The sequence below is a fragment of the Salmo salar genome, chromosome 22 (genome assembly GCF_965601325.2).
Source record: "Salmo salar chromosome 22, fSalSal1, whole genome shotgun sequence".
In the NCBI taxonomy this organism is placed as follows: domain Eukaryota; kingdom Metazoa; phylum Chordata; class Actinopteri; order Salmoniformes; family Salmonidae; genus Salmo; species Salmo salar.
The window spans coordinates 48,511,067-48,533,634 of NC_138312.1; the positions used below are offsets into that span (position 1 = coordinate 48,511,067).

The 22,568-nt window shown below is 42.3% G+C and overlaps 1 protein-coding gene across 2 annotated transcripts in view; it reads left to right on the plus strand.

Annotated features, from left to right (window-relative positions):
* Positions 1-10,501, plus strand: part of tgm2 (transglutaminase 2, C polypeptide) — a 28,763-nt gene extending 18,262 nt beyond the window's left edge. For both annotated transcript variants that reach the window (NM_001141723.1, XM_014167958.3), the window contains 10 exon segments: positions 822-940; positions 1,878-2,006; positions 2,192-2,369; positions 3,987-4,122; positions 4,400-4,503; positions 4,800-5,039; positions 5,349-5,624; positions 7,477-7,637; positions 8,164-8,300; positions 10,024-10,501. In NM_001141723.1, the coding sequence (NP_001135195.1) occupies positions 822-940; positions 1,878-2,006; positions 2,192-2,369; positions 3,987-4,122; positions 4,400-4,503; positions 4,800-5,039; positions 5,349-5,624; positions 7,477-7,637; positions 8,164-8,300; positions 10,024-10,174 (1,631 nt within the window). In that variant the 3' untranslated portion in view covers positions 10,175-10,501.
* The last annotated feature ends 12,067 nt before the right edge of the window (positions 10,502-22,568 follow it).

Consider the following 22,568-nt stretch of genomic DNA (forward strand, 5'->3'; position numbering starts at 1 on the left):
GTAAGAGAGCCAACAGTCCAATATTTTAGAACATTTATGCGTACATGTTTTGGACTCTGATAGGCGCTTTAGATGTCTCTGTTACAAAGACAGCCAGAGATGCAGGCTTACAGGAAGGATCCCACTGTGGGGAGAACAGGATGGCATGGATGGATGGATGGATGGATGGATGGATGGATGGATGGATGGATGGATGGATGGATGGATGGATGGTAGTTTGGGAGAGGATATGATGATCATACAATGGAGAATTGGATGGATGGGGATGGAGAAGTATGCTGTATCTACAATACATGTTACACTTAGACATTTTGTTACACTTAGACATTTTGTTACCTTAGACATCAAAGTAAATAGACAGCAGATAGTCTCATTAAAGATGCACTCTCAAACTTTTGTATCATTTCAGCCAGTAGATTTGAAAGTGGTGCTCACGAGCCAAAAGTGGTCCCCATTTTTTGTGTACTAATTCATCCAATTGCTTACTACATCATCCACTCCGTATGATATGTTACATCCTGAAAAAAACAAATATATGTTTTATTTTTGGGCAATTCATATTATATGTTACAAATCAAATTCGTACTATAAGGATACGAATTTTTTGTACTATGGTAGAATCAGTTTTACCATACATGTTTCATAGAAAGTTATATTGAAAAGAAATTGTAATTTATTAAGCCCTATACATTTTGAAATACTGTTTCCTACTGCAAGCAGATAGTGAGGCACCCTTTATTCCATTCAGCCTTTTGAGACCTTGTCTTTTTCTATGGAGGACGATACTTTATCCCTGTATTATTTACTTCTCTCGTCAACAGGTGATGTGGTGTACATGGACAGTGAGGAGAAACTGAGGGAGTACATCTTGGCTCAAGATGGTATCATCTACCGAGGCGGCTGGAAATACCCCATCCCTACACCTTGGAACTATGGCCAGGTACCAACAGCAGCACAGCTCTGATCGTTGTATAAACAGCCTCCTTGAGGAGAGACAACCCAGAAGTTTGCAGTGGCAGTGATAAAGGCTTGGCTTTTGAATTTGGCTTACGCTTACCCTGATAAGGGAGAAATAGCCATTCATCAAGAGATGTATGTTGAACTGCTTTCCAATGTAACTACTGTACTGTGCACTTTCAAAGGTGAGATCATTCTGCCTCATAGTACTGTATATTTAGAGATGTAGGATCTTAATTTGATCACCCTGTTGCAGGAGAACTTTCCTGCAATGCAGGACATGAAAAACGTGTAGTGTATTTAAAAAGGCTTCTGAAGTTTATCATTTCCATTTTATTCTTATGAAAGAAATTATCAACCCCTACAAAAATGTCCAATAATTATAATCCACATAATAATTCACATTTCCTGTTGCTGCAGGATTATTTTCCTTCTGTAGGAAACAGTCTCAAATTAAGATCCTACATCTGTATGAGTGGCCTGACAAGTTTGATAAAGTGAGAAGATAAATTATAGTTAAGAAGAACTTGTGATGGGTGAACTGTTGACTGGTGAAATCCAATTGAGGCTATTTTCTTTCCACATCAAGACGCTTCCATTGGTTCAATCTGTGTATAATTGACAGATCATGATAATCCCACTGAGATGGTGAGACCAAGATTCAATTGTTGATACAGCTCATTATCTAATTGGTGTGTGTCATAGTTGCATATCGTGCACACTGTTTATGCATGTGACTGGCGTTCAGCTTTACTAAACGTTTGCACATGATATTTTCAGGAGGGAATCAAAGATGAGAAGCAAACTTCTAATCCTTTGATCTTTATTCGATCTTTTGCTCACCTTTGCATGCTTAGTTCCCTTTTGAAAATAAATAGCAGGTTGATTTGACCTTGTGTGGTTTTCTCTGTGTGGTGTAGTTTGAGGATGGGATCCTGAATGCCTGTCTGAGAATCCTGGATATGAACCCGAAGTGCCTGCGTAACCCTGGGAAAGACGCTTCAGGGAGAAGGAACCCAATCTATGTGTCCAGAGTCCTCAGTGCCATGGTGGGATCACATCAATCGGTTTCACATCCTGTCATGCACTGTATTACACACTGCAGTTCATACAGTAGAATAGAATATAAAATATACACATGAACATATAGTAGATGGCAAATAGCAAGGCTCAATATAACAACAAACCTGAATGTGAAATTAAGAGCCTGACCATTGTTGTCCATGTCCCTCAGGTGAACTGCAATGACGACAAGGGAGTCTTGCTGGGCAGGTGGACTGATGACTATGACGGCGGGGTGAGCCCTCTGTCATGGAAGGGTAGTGTGGAGATCCTCCGGAACTGGGACACAAATGCCTGTCAGCCTGTGCGCTTTGGCCAATGCTGGGTGTTTGCAGCAGTGGCCTGCTCAGGTTAGACATGAATGCATAGACATTAAGACTGAGTTTTTTACATACTGTATCGTTATATTATGTAAGAGACATTCTGTCCCCTTTTTGTATTGCACAAGACACCGTTAGTAACACATTCATCACTAAGATAAAGACTCTGGGACTAAACACCTCCCTCTGCAACTGGATCCTGGACTTCCTGATGGGTCGCCCCCAGGTGGTAAGAGTAGGCAACAACACGTCTGCCACGCTGATCCTTAACACTGGGGCCCCTCGGGTGTGTACTTAGTCCCCTCCTGTATTCCCTGTTCACCCACGACTGCATGGCCAAACACGACCCCCAACACCATCATTAAGTTTGCTGACGACACAACAGTGGTAGCCCTGATCACCAACAACGATGAGACGGCCTATAGGGAGGAGGTCAGAGAACTGGCAGTGTGGTGCCAGGACAACAACCTCTCCCTCAGTGTGAGCAAGACAAAGGAGCTGATCGTGGACTACAGGAAAATGCGGGCCGAACAGGCCCCCATTAACATCGACGGGGCTGTAGTGGAGAGGGTCGAGAGTTTCAAGTTCCTTGGTGTCCACATCACCAATGAACTATCATGGTCCAAACATACCAAGACAGTCGTGAAGTGGGCACGACAAAACCTTTTCCCCCTCAGGAGACTGAAAAGATTTGGCATGGGCTCCCAGATCCTCAAAGGTTCTACAGTTGCACCATCGAGAGCATTCTGACTGGTTGCATCACCGCCTGGTTTGGCAACTTCTTGGCATCTGACCATAAGGCGCTACAGAGGGTAGTGCGAACGGCCCAGTACATCCCTGTGGCCAAGCTTCCTGCCATCCAGGACCTATATAAATGAATAGGTGGTGTCTATTAATAGGCGAAACCCATAAAATTGTCAGAGACTCCAGTCACCCAAGTTATAGACTGTTTTCTCTGCTACATCACGGCAAGCGGTACCGGAGCGCCAAGTCTAGGACCAAAAGGCTCCTCAACAGCTTCTACCCCCAAGCCATAAGACTGCTAAACAATTCATAAAAATCGCCATTGGACAATTTACATTGACCCCCCCCCTTTGAACACTGCTGCTACTCGCTGTTTGTTTGTTACCTATGCATAGTCACTTTGCCCCCACCTACATGTACAGATTACCTCAACTAGCCTGTACCCCCGCACACTGACTCGGTACCGGTGGCCCCTGTATATAACCTCGCTATTGTTATTCTTATTGTGTTACTTTTTATTATTGCTTTTTATTTTAGTGTACTTGGTAAATATTTTCTTCTTCTTGAACTGTGCTGTTGGTTAAGGGCTAAGGGCTTGTAAGTAAACATTTCACGGTAAAGTCTACACTTGTTGTATTCAGCGCTTGTGGCAAATAAAGTTTGATTTGATTTGATTCTATGAATAGTGGGGCAGGTAGCCTAGCAGTTAAGAGCCTTGGGCCAGTAACCAAAAGGTTGCTGGTTCGATCCCCAAGCCAACTAGGTGTCCCCTTGAGCAACTTTACCCAAATTGTTCCTGTACATCACTGGATAAGAGTGTCTGCTAAATGACCTGTTAGACCTGTAGTAGAATAGTTGATGAGTAGTATTGGCTAACTGTACATGATTTATGTTCCCTCTCAGTTTCACGAGCCCTGGGCATCCCTTGTCGACTGGTCACCAACTACAATTCAGCCCACGACACCAACAGTAACCTGGTGATAGAGCGCTACGTGGACGAGAACGGACAACTTGTTCAGACGTCCAGAGACATGATATGGTGAGACCTCAGGAGGACTATCAAATCGGTGTATTTCCACTCAGACAAATTCAATACAGAGCTATCCATGTATTTGTTCATGCCTTTTTTCCAACAATCTGGAAATGGTTAAGGGGTTACTATGGTTGGGTATATGAGCAAATGTTCTTCAGTTGTAGCAGACCGTCTGGAAATGGTTAAGGCATTCCAGAGGTTGAGTATATGAGCTAATGTCCTTCTGTTGTAGCAGACCGTCTGGAAATGGTTAAGGGGTTACTGTGGTTGTGTGTCTTTGTAGGAACTACCACTGCTGGGTGGAGAACTGGATGACCAGACCTGACCTCAAACCAGGTTTTGACGGCTGGCAGGTCATGGACCCCACACCACAGGAGAAGAGTGAAGGTGAGGCCTAGATGGTATTGACAATAACCCCAACTACAATAACCCCAACTAAAATAACCCCAACTACAATAATCTCAACTACAATAACCCCAACTACAGTAACCCCAACTACAATAATCCCAACAATTTCAGAATAGCCCATAAAAGGGCCTGACCCCAATTCATATGTGTATTGATTCCAGAAAACTCCTGAATTGCTCATCATCATATTCTACTAGAAGTGATAAGGATATGGCTGCAGATATGTCATAAAAACATGTAATTTTCAGTTCGCTCACAGATTGTCCTTCTTTCAGGGGTTTACTGCTGTGGCCCTATCCCACTGAAAGCCATCAAGGAGGGCGAGCTCACCTATAAATATGACGCCCCATTTGTGTTTGCGGAGGTCAATGCTGACGTGCACACCTTCATGAAGCGCAAAGATGGCACCACGAAGAAGATCATTAGCTCCGTCCATGTGGGGCTGAAGATCAGCACTAAGAGCGTGGGCAGTGATAGGAGAGAGGACATCACACACCTGTACAAGTACCCTGAGGGTAGGGAGCTTCACTATGACACCACTGTAACATGCCACCAGGACACACCAATGTCACATTACACCATGATATGCCGCCAAGACAGCAGATAGGAAAGTCACATATTCTTTCTTTAGTATTTGAAGTAGTCTGTTCATTATATGTACAATCAGATAAAGTATGGAGCTTCAAAATAAGAAATATATGGTGAAGTTCACTAAAGACTACACTGAAAACAAGTTGTTATTCTTCCCTAAATGTGTCAGAATGTATCAGAGTTAATTTACAGTATATGAAAGCATGTATAACTTTTGCTTTCTGTGCCCCCAGGTTCTGACGAGGAAAGGGAGGCCTTTACAAAAGCCAACCACCAGAACAAACTACTGCAGCAGCAAGACAATGCTGGCCTGCTTATCGTCATCAAGGTGTCCGCGGAGATGAGAAAGGGCTGTGACTTTGACGTGTTTGCCGTGATTACAAACAACACGCCCAATGAGAAGAAGTGCCGTCTGGTGTTCGGCTCCAGAGCTGTGTCCTACAACGGTATTCTGGGAGAGAACTGTGGGTTCAAAGACCTGCTCAACGTACAGTTGGCACCTGGAGAAGGTCAGTTGGCTTTGTATAATGGAAAGTTTTGTGTATATATACACTGCCTTCGGAAAGTATTCAGACCCCTTGACTTTTTACACTTTTTGTTCGTTTACAGCCTTATTCTAAAATTGATTACATAGTTTTTCCCCTCATCAATCTACACACAATACCCCATAATGACAAAGCAAAAACAGGTTTTTAGAAATTTTTGCTAATTTATAAAAAAAATTACAATTAAATATCACATTTACACAAGTATTCAGACCCTTTACTCAGTACTTTGCTGAAGCACCTTTGGCAGTGATTACAGCCTTGAGTCTTCTTGGGTATGACACTACAAGCTTGGCACACCTGTATTAGGGGAGTTTCTCCCATTCTTCTCTGCAGATCCACTCAAACTCTGTCAGGTTGGATGGGGAGCGTTGCTGCACAGCTATTTTCCGGTCTCTCAAGAGATGTTCGACGAGAAGTCCGGGATTTGGCTGGGCCACTCAAGGACATTTAGAGACTTGTCCCAAAGCCACTCCTGCATTATCTTGGCTGTGTGCTTAGGGTTGTTGTCCTGTTGGAAGGGGAACCTTTGCCCCAGTCTGAGGTCTAGAGCGCTCTGGATTAGGTTTTCATAAAGGATATATCTATACTTTGCTCCGTTTATCTTTACTTCCATCCTGACTAGTCTCCCAGTCCCTGCCGCTGAAAAACATCCCCACAGCATGATGCTGTCACCACCATACTTCACCGTGAGGATGGTGCCAGGTTTCCTCCAGATGTGACGCTTGGCATTCAGGCCAAAGTGTTCAATCTTGGTTTCATCAGACCAGAGAATCTTGTTTCTCAAGGTCTGAGAGTCTTTAGCTTCCTTTTGGGAAACTCCAAGCGGGCTGTCATGTGCCTTTTACTGAGGTGTGACTTCCATCTGGCCACTCTACCATAAAGGCCTAATTGGTGGAGTGCTGCAGAGATGGTTGTCCTTCTGGAAGATTTTCCCATCTCCACAGAGGAACTCTTGAACTCTAGTCAGAGTGACCAACGGGTTCTTGGTCACCTCCCTGACCAAGGCCCTTCTCCCCCAATTGCTCAGTTTGGTCGGGTGGCCAGCTCTAGGAAGAGTCTTGGTGGTTCCAAACTTCTTCCATTTAAGAATGATGGAGGCCACTGTGTTCTTGGGGACCTTCAATGCTGCAGAAATGTTTTGGTACCCTTCCCCAGATCTGTGCCTCGACACAATCCTGTCTCAGAGCTCTACGGACAATTTCTTCAGCCATTCTGACATGCACTGTCAGCTGTGGGACCTCATATAGACAGGTGTGTGCCTTTCCAAACCATGTCCAATCAATTGAATTTACTACAGGTGGCCTCCAGTCAAGTTGTGGAAACATCTCAAAGATGATCAATGAAAACAGGATGCACCTGAGCTCAATTTCGAGTCTCATAGCAAAGGGTCTGAATACTTTAGTAAATATGATATTTTTGTTTTTAATAACATTTGCAAATAAAACATTTAAAAAACTGTTTTTGCGTCGTCATTATGGGGTATTGTGTGTAGATTGATAAGGAAATGATTTTATTTAATCCATTTCAGAATAAGGTTGTAACATACCAAAATGTGTAAAAAGTCAAGGGGTCTGAATACTTTACAATGGTTCTGTATATGTGAGCGTGATATACTGTAACTCATTTAGAGTTTAAGACTGTGTATGGAGTTATCTTTTCATGTTATTTCATGTCTCATGCTAATTCGTGAATGTGTGTCTGTGTGCAATGAAATCATACTGTCCAGTGTTCTATGTATCTGCTTATGTCAACGTGTCAACATCCTGAGGAATTTTGTGGTGTCTCACTTTCTCTGCATTATGTCTCGCTCCAGAAAAGCGGGTTGCTCTTAGGATGAACTACTCCAAGTATGCAGAGAACCTCACTGAGGACAACCTGATCCGGCTGGCGGCTCTGCTCCTAGACTACGGTACCCAAGAGGCCTACCTCGCTGTGAGGAACGTCGTACTGGTTAACCCCGAGATCAAAGTCAGGGTACGGCCACTACTCACTACTTTAACGCTTTACAAAACACAAGAATACAGTGATTAACATGAGTAATAAGTATACTTATTGCAGTAACCTCAGTGGAGTACTCTGACTAGGGAATCAAAAACGTTCAAGCATTTGGTCCCAAGCCAAGGACGCTAACCACAGCTCCAAGAGAACTAAGTTGCTTGGAAGTACTCATGCCAGGACAGAGGTCACAATGTGAAAGAACAGTACCAGCTGGCATTGCAAGTTTGCATATGATTATCAGAGATATCAAATTAAAATCCTACATCTGTAGCTAAAGACATCCATAGATAGTCAAGATATTTATCTAAACTTTCATAAAAAATAATCAACTGTCTTATGTCAACATGTGTCAACATCTTGAGTAAAGTTGTTTGAAAGAACCGTTCCAGCTGGCATTGCAAGCTTGAGTGTGATTATCAGAGATGGAGCGTTCTCCATGTTCGCCTAGCCGATGAAATGCAATATGTCAAAGCATTAAGAATTTACGTTCCCTGATATATAGATCCTTGGGGAACCCAAAGAGAACCGTAAGCTGGCGGCTGAGATCACCCTGCAGAACCCTCTCCCGGTACCGCTGCAGAACTGCTGCTTCACCGTGGAGGGGTCCAATCTCACTGGAGGACAGATCGTCACTGAAAGGTAGGAGGGAACCATGACAGGGTGACGTTTATTTCCAAACGGGACTGTTTACAGATCAAGTGCATTTACCACTAAAAGTAACAGGAGTGTAAATAGGACCTATTAGTGAGGGTCAAAACAACAATTGCATGTTATGTTTGTCAAGGATGTCTAAAAGGATATGTATAATTCAAAGACATATAATCAATCATGTTTTAGTCACCAAGTAGTGCGTGTCCATGCCTTGGTGGAGTTGGAGGTGTTCATGACAAAGGAAATGTATGTTTTGTAGCAGACTCACAATAGTGCTTACATGTCAAAAGCAGACTAAAAGTCTTATTAGTGCTAAGTGAGATACTGAATTCCCAGCCATGTACAATTCAAGCACACTTTAACTATCCAAGAGTTTTGCCAAGACCACAATTTAATGAATCTTCTCAAAAAATGTTTGGGATTTGAAAATGAACATTTTCACATCAAAGACTAGGAAGTTCACTGGACGGAAGCTGACTGTTTCACCAGGTCGTGAATGTTTGTCTGGATTTATTCAGTATTTATAATAATAATTTGATTGTGAGAGTATTGTTTTGTCATAGTTGGTTTTCCAAGCATTCAGATGGTATAAGGGCACAAGGCAAGACCCAGATGCAGACACGGGAGGCAGATGGTTTGAGTCTTTGATATTTATTATAATCCAAAGGGGTAGGCAAGAGAATGGTCGTGGACAGGCAGAAGGTCAAAACCAGTTCAGAGTCCAGGAGGTACAGAGTGTCAGGCTGGCTCGAGGTCAAGGCAGGCAGAACGGTTAGGCAGGTGGGTACAGAGTTCAGAAACAGGTAAGGGTCAAAACCGGGAGGACCAGCAAAAAGAGAATAGAAAAAGCAGGCGTACGGGAAAAACATGCTGGTTGACATGAACATACAAGACAAACTGGCACAGAGAGACAGGAAACACAGGGATAAATACACCGGGGAAAATAAGTGACACCTGGAGGGGGTGGAGACAATCACAAGAACAGATCAGGGTGTGACAGATGATTGTGATGAGTTGTAGGTTTGGTTGGCATGTGACTCCTAGATGTTTGGCTCAATGGGGTGTTACACAATCGAGACGAGAATATGAATGGATTTGTTCATAAAAACAGTTTTGAATGAGTTTGACGAGCTTATAAAACATAATTAAATATCCTATACTATAATATGTTTATTTAGCCGATGCTTTAATCCAAAGTGTTTTCTAGTTCAGACATATATCTATGTAGAGAACTATGGCTGATGCAATACATACACAGTCCTTGCTGGTCAGCTCAGAAAAATCATTACAATCACACTATAGCTGTAGGATCTAAATTTGAGCCAGTTTACTACAGAGGAATAATAATCCTGCACCAACAGGAAATGTGAATTATTATGTGGATTATAATTCATGGATATTTTTTGTAGGGGTTGATCCATTTTTCATTAGGGCAAATTAAGTCTGAAATTATAAAATGGATATTACAAACTTATATAAGCCTTTTTAAAACTAAAATACACTACAGGTTTGCATTTCAAGTCTCAGAAACAAAAGAGTGATCAAATTAAGATCCTACATCTGTACCTAAAGACATCCATAGATAGTCAAGATATTCAACTAAACTTTCATGAAAAATAATCAACTGTCTAAATATGTATGCTGGGAATGTAGTGTGATAGAGTTACAGTGCATGTAGATAGAGTAACTTCTAAATATTTACCCTTCTTAGACTTAACTCCACGGTGGAACCTGGGCAGGATGCCAAGGTCAAAATCTACTTCACGCCCACCCACTCGGGCCTAAGGAAACTGGTGGTCGACTTCGATAGCAATAAGTTGTGTCACGTCAAGGGCTACAGGAACGTCATCATCGGAAAATAGAGGACCCACCCTGAGCCAACACTCCATAAAACCTGATGAGAAAGAAGCCTTGTTACGAAATCTTTGCAAAGCAACATATTGCTGTTCTCATACATATATCTCTCTTATCACCTGTAGTTTTATACATTTATACATTTATAGGATGTATAAATATTTTGCATGGAAAGCTTTGAATTGTAATACTTTCACATTTTTCCATATTGGTGTCAACAAAATCATATTGTAAATAAATGTATTGACAATATAGTGCTGCAGACCTTTTTAATACATTTATTGACAATATAGTGCTACAGACCTTTTTAATAAATACATGGAAAATAGCACATATTCTATTTTTCGGGCTCTCTTTTTTGTCAAGCAAATCCACAATTTGTTGGGATTAGAAATCTGTTCAAGTAAAGCTTAATAATGTAAGATTTGTGTTATGATTATTGATACAGTAAGTGGCCTATGTTCTAAATGATGTATTGACAATGCATACATTTTTCATTAGGGCAAATCAAGTCTGACATTTTATAGTGGAAATTACAAACTTTAAAAGCCTTATTAAACCTTGAATACACTATCAATTTGCATTTTCTGCTGTGCAGGAAAATTATCAGTAACAAAAGACGGATCAAATTAAGATACAACATCTGTATGAAATGGCATAATGGTTACTATGTACTATTTGTATACTTAGTTTGCGGTCACTGCTATCATTAAAAGCTATTGGATTATACTGTATACAAATACATTTAGATACCCATAAAAAGGTATTTGATATGCCCATTTATTATTTAGACAGACACAGCTTTACAGAAGTGCTGCCAGCTCTAAGCCTATGAACCCTGTGTCAACAATTGTGCAAGGAGAAAAGTATTAAGCAACATGACCAAATAGGACTGATAAGCAATCTTTTGGCAAATACATAGCAATTTCCTTGAGGACAAAAAGTTATCCTCCGTCTTCTTGACAGCTCTGAAATAGGAAGACAGTTTTCTGCATTAAGGAGGTAAATAGTTGGCAGTAGCTAGAGATACAAATCGGAACTTCCACGATGAGATAACGCATGGCAGCGTAAAAACAAAAGGATTGCCAACACACTTTATCTGGAAAATAGTCGTCTATCATGAATGGTCAAGTCACAGGTACATCTTACCCAGCTTGCACATTTGGTTCCTTGGAAGTTGTGGGAACATATGTTTTTGGTTTCACATTCATTGTGGGAACGAAGCCATGTGTTTCCTAACCGGTAAAAAGTAACATTTTTTAAACGTTCTGAGAACAGAAGTAAAAATGTTGCCTGTTCTGGGAATGTTTATTTTTAGGTTGCAGGGAGGTTCTGAGAATGTTTTACTCTGATTCCTTGAAAGTTTTCCTGGGAGGTTTTATTAACACTATGAAAAGGATATTTGAATAACTTCCTTAAAACTTTCACTGAATCTTTCAATAAGACTTTTCATAACACTGCTGACTTATTTGGGGTTAACTTTTTTGAACTCAAAGCACAGATTCCAAGATGGCGTAGCAGTCGGACGTGTGTTTTATCTTGTCCTGTCCCGTGTAAATATCCTTTTTCCTTGTTTTTTTGGTATATATTTTAATATCACTTTCCTTCTACGGACTGAATATACTCTCCTGCAACCCGCCTCACCCAATGTGGTACGGATCTGCTATTTTTATAAGAACCGAAACCCCCATCAAAAGCTAGCCAGCTAGCTGGCTACTGGCTAGTAGTCAGTTAGCCATTGCTAGGCCCATCTCCCGTCGAAGAGGTCCATCAGCCACTCCTTGGGCTACAATACCAATTTTGCCAATTGGCCTGGACCCCCACCAACCCATCACGACTGGACTACCAACGTTATCCGCCCGAGAGGATTTTTCAACTGACTCCTCCGTCGCGATGTCTCCTGAATGCCCACCCGCTAGCCTGCTTGCCGCGGCCCACTAGCTCTCTAGATCACATCGGACTGTTAGCTTAGGAGGCCCATCGGACAAATTCTTTGGCCACTATACAGTGAGGGAAAAAAGTATTTGATCCCCTGCTGATTTTGTAAGTTTACCCACTGACAAAGAAATGATCAGTCTATAATTTTAATGGTAGGTTTATTTGAACAGTGAGAGACAGAATAACAACAAAAAAATCCAGAAAAATGCATGTCAAAAATGTTATAAATTGATTTGCATTTTAATGAGGGAAATAAGTATTTGACCCCCTCTCAATCAGAAAGATTTCTGGCTCCCAGGTGTCTTTTATACAGGTAACGAGCTGAGATTAGGAGCACACTCTTAAAGGGAGTGCTCCTAATCTCAGCTTGTTACCTGTATAAAAGAAACCTGTCCACAGAAGCAATCAATCAATCAGATTACAAACTCTCCACCATGGCCAAGACCAAAGAGCTCTCCAAGGATGTCAGGGACAAGATTGTAGACCTACACAAGGCTGGAATGGGCTACAAGACCATCGCCAAGCAGCTTGGTGAGAAGGTGACAACAGTTGGTGCGATTATTCGCAAATGGAAGAAACACAAAAGAACTGTCAATCTCCCTTGCCTGGGGCTCCATGCAAGATCTCACCTCGTGGAGTTGCAATGATCATGAGAACGGTGAGGAATCAGCCCAGAACTACACGGGAGGAGCTTGTCAATGATCTCAAGGCAGCTGGGACCATAGTCACCAAGAAAACAATTGGTAACACACTACGCCGTGAAGGACTGAAATCCTGCAGCGCCAGCAAGGTCCCCCTGCTCATGAAAGCACATATACATGCCCGTCTGAAGTTTGCCAATGAACATCTGAATGATTCAGAGGACAACTGGTGAAAGTGTTGTGGTCAGATGAGACCAAAATGGAGCTCTTTGGCATTAACTCAACTCGCCGTGTTTGGAGGAGGAGGAATGCTGCCTATGACCCCAAGAACACCATACCCACCGTCAAACATGGAGGTGGAAACATTATGCTTTGGGGGTGTTTATCTGCTAAGGGGACAGGACAACTTCACCGCATCAAAGGGACGATGGACGGGGCCATGTACCATCAAATCTTGGGTGAGAACCTCCTTCCCTCAACCAGGGCATTGAAAATGGGTCGTGGATGGGTATTCCAGCATGACAATGACCCTAAACACACGGCCAAGGCAACAAAGAAGTGGCTCAAGAAGAAGCACATTAAGGTCCTGGAGTGGCCTAGCCAGTCTCCAAACCTTAATTCCATAGATAATCTGTGGAGGGAGCTGAAGGTTTGAGTTGCCAAACGTCAGCCTCGAAACCTTAATGACTTGGAGAAGATCTGCAAAGAGGAATGGGACAAAATCCCTCCTGAGATGTGTGCAAACGTGGTGGCCAACTACAAGAAACATCTGACTTCTGTGATTGCCAACAAGGGTTTTGCCACCAAGTACTACGTCATGTTTTGCAGAGAAGTCAAATACTTATTTCCCTCATTAAAATGCAAATCAATTTATAACATTTTTGACATGCGTTTTTCTGGATTTTTTTGTTGTTATTCTGTCTCTCACTGTTCAAATAAACCTACCATTAAATTTATAGACTGATCATTTCTTTGTCAGTGGGCAAACGTACAAAATCAGCAGGGGATCAAATACTTTTTTCCCTCACTGTACCTATTGTGCCAATTGGCCTGGTTTACCACACGGAGCCCTGCTGATCCGTCCTCTGAACCCACAACAGAAGCTAGCCAGCTAACTGGCTACTAGCTAGTAGTTAGCTAGCCACTGTTAGCGGTCATCAGCTACCTTTAGCCCAGACAACTCTCACCAGTCTGCACAGCACACGTAAACCAGAGCAAATCTGACTTATTTTTCTCCATATCTCCGGATTCCTACCGCAAGCTCTGAACCTTTTTTCACCTGGATCATCGGAGCTAGCTAGCTGCTATCCGAGTGGCCACTCCTGGCTAATGTCTCTGTCTTGAAGCAAGAACCAATTAGCCTTGAGCTAGCCTTGCTAGGTCCATCTGCTCGGCTAGCCGAAGAGGTCCATCAGCCACTCCTTGTGCTACAATACCTATTTTGCCAATTGGCCTGGACCCCTGCCGGCCCATCATGACTGGACTACTGACGTAATTCACCCGAGGGGGTTTCTCAACTGGTTCCTCCGTCGCGACGTCCCCTGAATGCCCATCCTCTAGCCTGCTAGCGTTGGCCCGCTAGCTGTCTAGAGCACGTAGGACTGTTAGCTTAAGAGGCCCAAATTCTTTAGCCACTATACCTATTTTGCCAATTGGCCTGGTTTACCACACGGAGCCCTGCTGATCCGTCTGCCGACGTAACACGAGGGGCCACAACAAACTTTCTTCCGTCGCCCTTCTGCTAGCTTGCTAGCCCCAGCCCGCTAGCTGCTTGAAGCCACTCACTGGACTCCTATGATCACTCGGCTACGCATGCCTCTCCCTAACGTCAATATGCCTTGTTCATTGCTGTTTTGGTTAGTAATTATTGCCTTATTTCACTGAAGAGCCTCTAGCCCTGCTTAATATGCCTTAGTTAACACTTTAGTTATACCTCCCACACATGCGGTGACATCACCTGGTTTAAATGATATTTGTAGAGACAGTATCTCTTTCATCGTCACTCTATTCACAGCTTTACCCCCACTTTATTCACATCCTACCATACCTTTGTCTGTCATCATGCCTTGAACGTATTCTACCATGCCCAGAAATCTGCTCCTTTTACTCTCTGTTCTGAATGTAATAGACAACCAGTTCTTTTAGCCTTTAGCCGTACCCTTATCCTACTCCTCCTCTGATCCTCTGGTGATGTGGAGGTTAATCCAGGCCCTGAAATGCCTAGCTCCACTCCCATTCCCCAGGCGCTCTCATTTGTTGACTTCTGTAACCGCAAAAGCCTTGGTTTCATGCATGTTAACATTAGAAGCCTCCTCCCTAAGTTTGTTTTATTCAATGCCCTAGCACACTCTGCCATCCAGGATGTCCTAGCCGTGTCTGAATCCTGGCTTAGGAAGACCACCAAAAACCCTGAAATTTCCATCCCTAACTATAACATTTTCCGACAAGAAAGAACTGCCAAAGGGGGCGGAGTTGCAATCTACTGCAGAGATAGCCTGCAGAGTTCTGTCTTACTATCCAGGTCTGTGCCTAAACAATTTGAACTTCTACTTTTAAAAATCCACCTCTCCAGAAACAAGTCTCTTACCGTTGCCGCTTGCTATAGACCACCTTCTGCCCGCAGCTGTGCCTTGGACACCATATGTGAATTGATTGCCCCCTATCTATTTTCATAGCTCATGCTGTTAGGTGACCTAAACTGGGACATGCTTAACACCCCTAGCCATCCTACAATCTAAACTTGATGCTCTCAATCTCACACAAATTATCAATGAACCCACCAGGTACAACCCCAAATCAGTAAACACGGGCACCCACATAGATATCATCCTAACCAACCTGAACTCCAAATACAGCTCTGCTGTCTTCAACCAGGATCTCAGCGATCACTGCCTCATTGTCTACGTCCGTAATGGGTCTGCGGTCAAGCGACCACCCCTCATCAATGTCAAACGCTCCCTAAAACACTTAAGCGAGCAGGCCTTTCTAATCGACCTGGCCCAGGTATCCTGGAAAGATATTGACCTAATTCCGTCAGTAGAGGATGCCTGGTTATTCTATAAAAGTGCATTCCTCACCATCTTAAATAAGCATGCCCCATTCAAAAAATGTTGAACCAGGAACAGATATAGACCTTGGTTCACTCCAGACCTGACTGTCCTTGACCAGCACAAAAACATCCTGTGGTGTACTGCATTAGCATCGAATAGACACCACGATATGCAACTTTTCAGAGAAGTTAGGAACCAATATACACAGGCAGTTATGAAAGCAAAGGCTAGCTTTTTCAAACAGAAATTTGCGTCCTGTAGCACTAACTCCAAAAAGTTCTGGGACACTGTAAAGTCCATGGAGAATAAGAGCACCTCCTCCCAGCTGCCCACTGCACTGAGGCTAGGAAACACTGTCACCACCGATAAATCCGCGATAATTGAGAATTTCAATAAACATTTTTCTACGGCTGGCCATGCTTTCCACCTGGCTACCCCTACCCCGGTCAACTGCCCTGCACCCCTCACTTCAACTTGCCCAAGCCTCCCCCATTTCTCCTTCACCCAATTCCAAATAGCTGATGTTCTGGAAGAGCGGCAAAATCTGGACCCCTACAAATCAGCCGGCTAGACAATCTGGACCCTCTCTTCCTAAAATTTTCTGCCGAAATTTTTGCGACCCCTATTACTGGCGCCCCTCATATCATCTGAGATCCCCAAAGATTGGAAAGCTGCCGTGGTCATCCCCCTCTTCAAAGGGGGAGACACTCTAGACCCAAACTGCTACAGACCTACTGTATATCTATCCTACCCTGCCTTTCTAAGGTCTTCGAAAGCCAAGTTAACAAACAGATCACCGACCATTTAGAATCCCACCATACCTTCTCCGCTATGCAATCTGGTTTCCGAGCTGGTCATGGGTGCACCTCAGCCACACTCAAAGTCCTAAACTAAATCATAACCACCATCGATAAGAGACAATACTGTGCAGCCGTCTTCATCGACCTGGCAAGGCTTTCAAATCTGTCAATCACCACATTCTTATCGGCAGACTCAACAGCCTTGGTTTCTGAAATGACTGCCTCGCCTGGTTCACCAACTACTTCTCAGACAGAGTTCAGTGTGTCAAATCGGAGGGCCTGTTGTCTGGACCTCTGGCAGTCTCTATGGGGGTGCCACAGGGTTCAATCCTCGGGCCGACTCTTTTCTCTGTATTCATCAATGATGTTGCTCTTGCTGCTGGTGATTGTCTGATCCACCTCTACGCAGATGACACCATTCTGTATACTTCTGGCCCTTCTTTGGACACTGTGTTAACTAACCTCCAGACGAGCTTCAATGTCATACAACTCTCCTTCCGTGGCCTCCAACTGCTCTTAAATGGAAGCAAAACTAAATGCATGCTCTTCAACCGATTGCTGCCCACACCTGCCCACCCATCCAGCATCACTACTTTGGACTAGAGGTTGACCGATTATGATTTTTTTTAACGCCGATACCGATTATTGGAGGACCAGAAAAGGCCGGTACCGATTACTCTGCCAATTTTTTAGAAATGTCTTTGTAATAATGACAATTACAACAATACTGAATGAACATTTATTTTAACTTAATATAATCCATCAATAAAATCAATTTAGCCTCAAATAAATAATGAAACATGTTCAATTTGGTTTAAATAATGCAAAAACAAAGTGTCGGAGAAGAAAGTAAAAGTGCAATATGTGCTATGTAAAAAAGCTAACGTTTAAGTTCCTTGCTCAGAACATGAGAACATATGAAAGCTGGTGGTTCCTTTTAACCTCTATGGGCAAGGTGGGACGCTGGCGTCCCACCTACGTAACAGCCACTTGCAGCCTGTGGCGCGATTTTCAAAATCTTAAAAATCCTATTACTTCAATTTCTCAAACATATGACTATTTTACAGCTATTTAACGACAAGACTCTCGTTAATCTAACCACACTGTCCGATTTCAAAAAGGCTTTACAACGAAAGCAAAACATTAGATTATGTCAGCAGAGTACCAAGCCAGAAATAATCAGACACCCATTTTTCAAGCCAGAATATAATGTCACCAAAACCCAGAAGACAGCTAAATGCAGCACTCACCTTTGATGATCTTCATCAGATGACAACCCTAGGACATTATGTTATACAATACATGCATGTTTTGTTCAATCAAGTTCATATTTATATCAAAAACCAGCTTTTTACATTAGCATGTGACGTTCAGAACTAGCATACCCCCCGCAAACTTCCGGGGAATTCGCTAACATTTTACTAAATTACTCACGATAAACGTTCACAAAAAGCATAACAATTATTTTAAGAATTATAGATACATTACTCCTCTATGCACTCGATATGTCCGATTTTAAAATAGCTTTTTGGTGAAAGCACATTTTGCAATATTCTAAGTACATAGCCCAGGCATCACGGGCTCGCTATTTAGACACCCGGCAAGTTTAGCACTCACCATAATCATATTTACTATTATAAAAGTTTGATTACCTTTTGTTGTCTTCGTCAGAATGCACTCCCAGGATGTCTACTTCAATAACAAATGTTGGTTTGGTCCAAAATAATCCATCGTTATATCCGAATAGCGGCGTTTTGTTCGTGCGTTCCAGACACTATCCGAAATGGTAAAGAAGTGTCGCGCGCATGGTGCAATTCGTGACAATAAAATTCTAAATATTCCATTATCGTACTTCGAAGCATGTCAACCGCTGTTTAAAATCAATTTTTACGCCATTTTTCTCGTAGAAAAGCGATATTATTCCGACAGGGAATCTCCTTTTCGGCAAACAGAGGAAAAAATCACAAAGGCGGGGGCGGTCGGGGTCACGCACATAAGCCCAGAGTCCCTTGATCGGCCACTTGAGAAAGGCGATAATGTGTTTTAGCCTGGGGCTGGAATGACGACATTCTGTTTTTTCCCGGGCTCTGAGCGCCTATGGACGACGTGGGAAGTGTCACGTTAGAGCAGAGATCCTTAGTAAAAGATAGAGATGGAAAAGAAGTTCAAGAAATGGTCAGACAGGCCACTTCCTGTAAAGGAATCTCTCAGGTTTTGACCTGCCATTTGAGTTCTGTTATACTCACAGACACCATTCAAACAGTTTTAGAAACTTTAGGGTGTTTTCTATCCATATGTAATAAGTATATGCATATTCTAGTTACTGGGTAGGAGTGGTAACCAGATTAAATCGGGTATGTTTTTTATCCAGCCGTGTCAATACTGCCCCCTAGCCCTAACAGGTTTTAACATGAGTCTTCAATATTCCCAGGTAAGAAGTTTTAGGTTGTAGTTATTATAGGAATTATAGGACTATTTCTCTCTATACCATTTGTATTTCATATACCTTTGACTATTGGATGTTCTTATAGGCACTTTAGTATGTCAATGTAACAGTATAGCTTCCGTCCCTCTCATCGCCCCTACCTGGGCTCGAACCAGGAACACATCGACAACAGCCACCCTCGAAGCATCGTTACCCATCGCTCCTCAAAAGCTGCGGCCCTTGCAGAGCAAGGGGAACAACTACTCCTAGTCTCAGAGCGAGTGACGTTTGAAACACTATTAGTGCGCACCCCGCTAACTAGCTAGCCATTTCACATCGGTTACACCAGCCTAATCTCGGGAGTTGATAGGCTTGAAGTCATAAACAGCTCAATGCTTGAAGCACAGCGAAGAGCTACTGGCAAACGCACGAAAGTGCTGTTTGAATGAATGCTCATGAGCCTGCTGCTGCCTACCATCGCTCAGTCAGACTGCTCTATCAAATATCAAATCATAGACTTAATTATAACATAATTACACACAGAAATACGAGCCTTTGGTCATTAATATGGTCGAATCCGGAAACGATCATTTCGAAAACAAAACGTTTATTCTTTCAGTGAAATACGGAACCGTTCCTTATTTTATTTAATGCATGGCATCCCTAAGTCTAAATATTGCTGTTACATTGTACAACCTTCAAAGTTATGTCATAATTATGTACAATTCTGGCAAACTAATTACGGTCTTTGTTAGGAAAAAATTGACTTCACACAGTTCGCAACGAGCCAGGCGGCCCAAACTGCTGCATATACCCTGACTGCTTGCACGGAACGCAAGAGAAGTGCCACAATTTCCCTAGTTATAGGAAATTCATGTTAGCAGGCAATATTAACTAAATATGCAGGTTTATAAATATATACTGGTGTATTGATTTTAAAGAAAGGCATTGATGTTTATGGTTAGGTACACATTGGTGCAACGACAGTGCTTTTTTCGTGAATGCGCTTGTTAAATCATCACCTGTTTGGCGAAGTATGCTGTGATTCGATGAGAAATTAACAGGCACCGCATCGATTATATGCAACGCAGGACACGCTAGATAAACTAGTAATATCGTCAACCATGTGTAGTTAACTAGTGATTATTATGTTAAGATTGATTGTTTTTTATAAGATAAGTTTAATGCTAGCTAGCAACTTACCTTGGCTTCTTGCTGCCCTCGCGTAACAGGTAGTCAGCCTGCCACGCAGGCTCCTCGTGGAATGTAATGTAAGGCAGGTGGTAAGAGCGTTGGACTAGTAACCGCAAGGTTGCAAAAACGAATCCCCGAGCTGACAAGGTAAAAATCTGTCGTTCTGCCCCTGAACAAGGCAGTTAACCCACCGTTCCTAGGCCGTCATTGAAAATAAGAATGTGTTCTTAACTGACTTGCCTAGTTAAATAAAGGTGATTTTTTTGGTTATTATTATTATTATTATTTTTAAACAATCGGCCACAATTGGTGTCCAAAAATAACGATTACCGATTGTTATGAAAACTTGATCTCTACTCTGGACGGTTCTGACTTAGAATATGTGGACAACTACAAATACCTAGGTGTCTGGTTAGACTGTAAACTCTCCTTCCAGACTCACATTAAGCATCTCCAATCCAAAATGAAATCTAGAATCGGATTCCTATTTCGCAAACAAAGCATCCTTCACTCATGTTGCCAAACATACCCTCGTAAAACTGACTATCCTACCATTTACAAAATAGCCTCCAACATTACCATTTACCAAATAGCCTCCAACACTCTATTCAGCAAATTGGATGCTGTCTATCACAGTGCCATCCGTTTTGTAACCAAAGCCCCATATACTACCCACCACTGCGACCTGTATGCTCTCGTTGGCTGGCCCTCACCAAACCCACTGTTTACTCCATGTGTAACTCTGTGTTGTTGGTGTGTCGCACTGCTTTGCTTTATCTTGGCCAGGTCACAGTTGTAAATGAGAACTTGTTCTCAACTAGCCTACCTGGTTAAATAAAACACAGAAATTCCTTTCCCATTAATCACCCAAACATTGTGACACTCCAGTAAGATTTGAACCTGTACTCTTATCTTCATTATCCATGGAATTAGTCCACTGAGCCACCAGGATGGAGCTAATGTCCCAGGTATTTTTACGCATACAAACCTGTTAATTTCAGTCTATTCACACAGACCCCATTTCAAAGGTAACAGGAACTCATTAAGATCAGGTTTGGTCAATTAGTGTGCGTGGCCAACATACCTGAACACACTCAACAAGATAGAGGATGTAGAGCAATTTGTAGACGCTGAGAATGGAATGTATCTGTTTTTAAATATAATTCTTAAAACGTTCTCTGAGAGTTAATCAAGTTATCTTGTGGTTTTTATGGAAAATGTTAACGTTCTCAGAACAATTTGAGAACATGACTTTAAATAGAATCGTGATGAAACCTGTTGGAAATGTTATGCTGAAGTACTGAAATTCCCACAGAAGAACATTGTTTCTTAACGTTCTCTGAACTAATTGAGAAAATTCCCAAAGTCAAACCAGAATGGAGAACGTTCCTAAAATTGAAATGAAGTGTAACCATGTTTTAACTTTTAGGAAACATTCTGTTAAAGTAATGAAATACCAAGAAAATATTTTTCTTTTGTTAAATTCGTTAAATGTGCTGAGAATGTTCCAATGCCAAGCAACTATTTTGCACGATTTCCAGAAAGTTGTGGAAAGGTTGTATGCAAAATAACCATAGGATAACCACGCTCTCAACAAGCTCTAAGAAACATATGGTTCTCTGAACATTATGTGCTAGCTGGATAATGTCTGCCATTGGATGATTTTGCCATAAAGAATAGGTGTGCCATTAAGTACATACAGTTTACATACACCTTAGCAAAATAATTTTAAACTCAGTTTTTCACAATTCCTGACATTTATTCCTAGTAAAAATTCCCTGTCTTCGTTCAGTTAGGATCACCACTTTATTTTAAGAATGTGAAATGTCAGAACAATAGTAGAGAGAAGGATTTATTTCAGCTTTCATTACTTTCATCACATTCCCAGTGGGTCAGAAGTTTACATACACTCAATTAGTATTTGGTAGCATTGCCTTTAAGTTGTTTAATTTGGGTCAAACGTTTCGGGTAGCCTTCCACAAGCTTCCCACAATAAGTTGGGTGAATTTTGGCCTATTCCTCCTGACAAAGCTGGTATAACTGAGTCAGGTGTGTAGGTCCTCCTTGCTCGCACACGCTTTTTCAGTTCTGCCCATACATTTTCTATGGGATTGAGGTCAGGGCTTTGTGATGGCCACTCCAATACCTTGACTTTGTTGTCCTTAAGCCATTTTGCCACAACTTTGGAAGTATGCTTTGGGTCATTGTCCATTTGGAAGACCCATTTGCGACCAAGCTTTAACTTCCTGACTGATGTCTTGAGATGCTGCTTCAATATAGCCACATAATTTTCCTCCCTCATGATGCCATCTATTTTGTGAAGTGCACCAGTCCCTCCTGCAGCAAAGCACCCC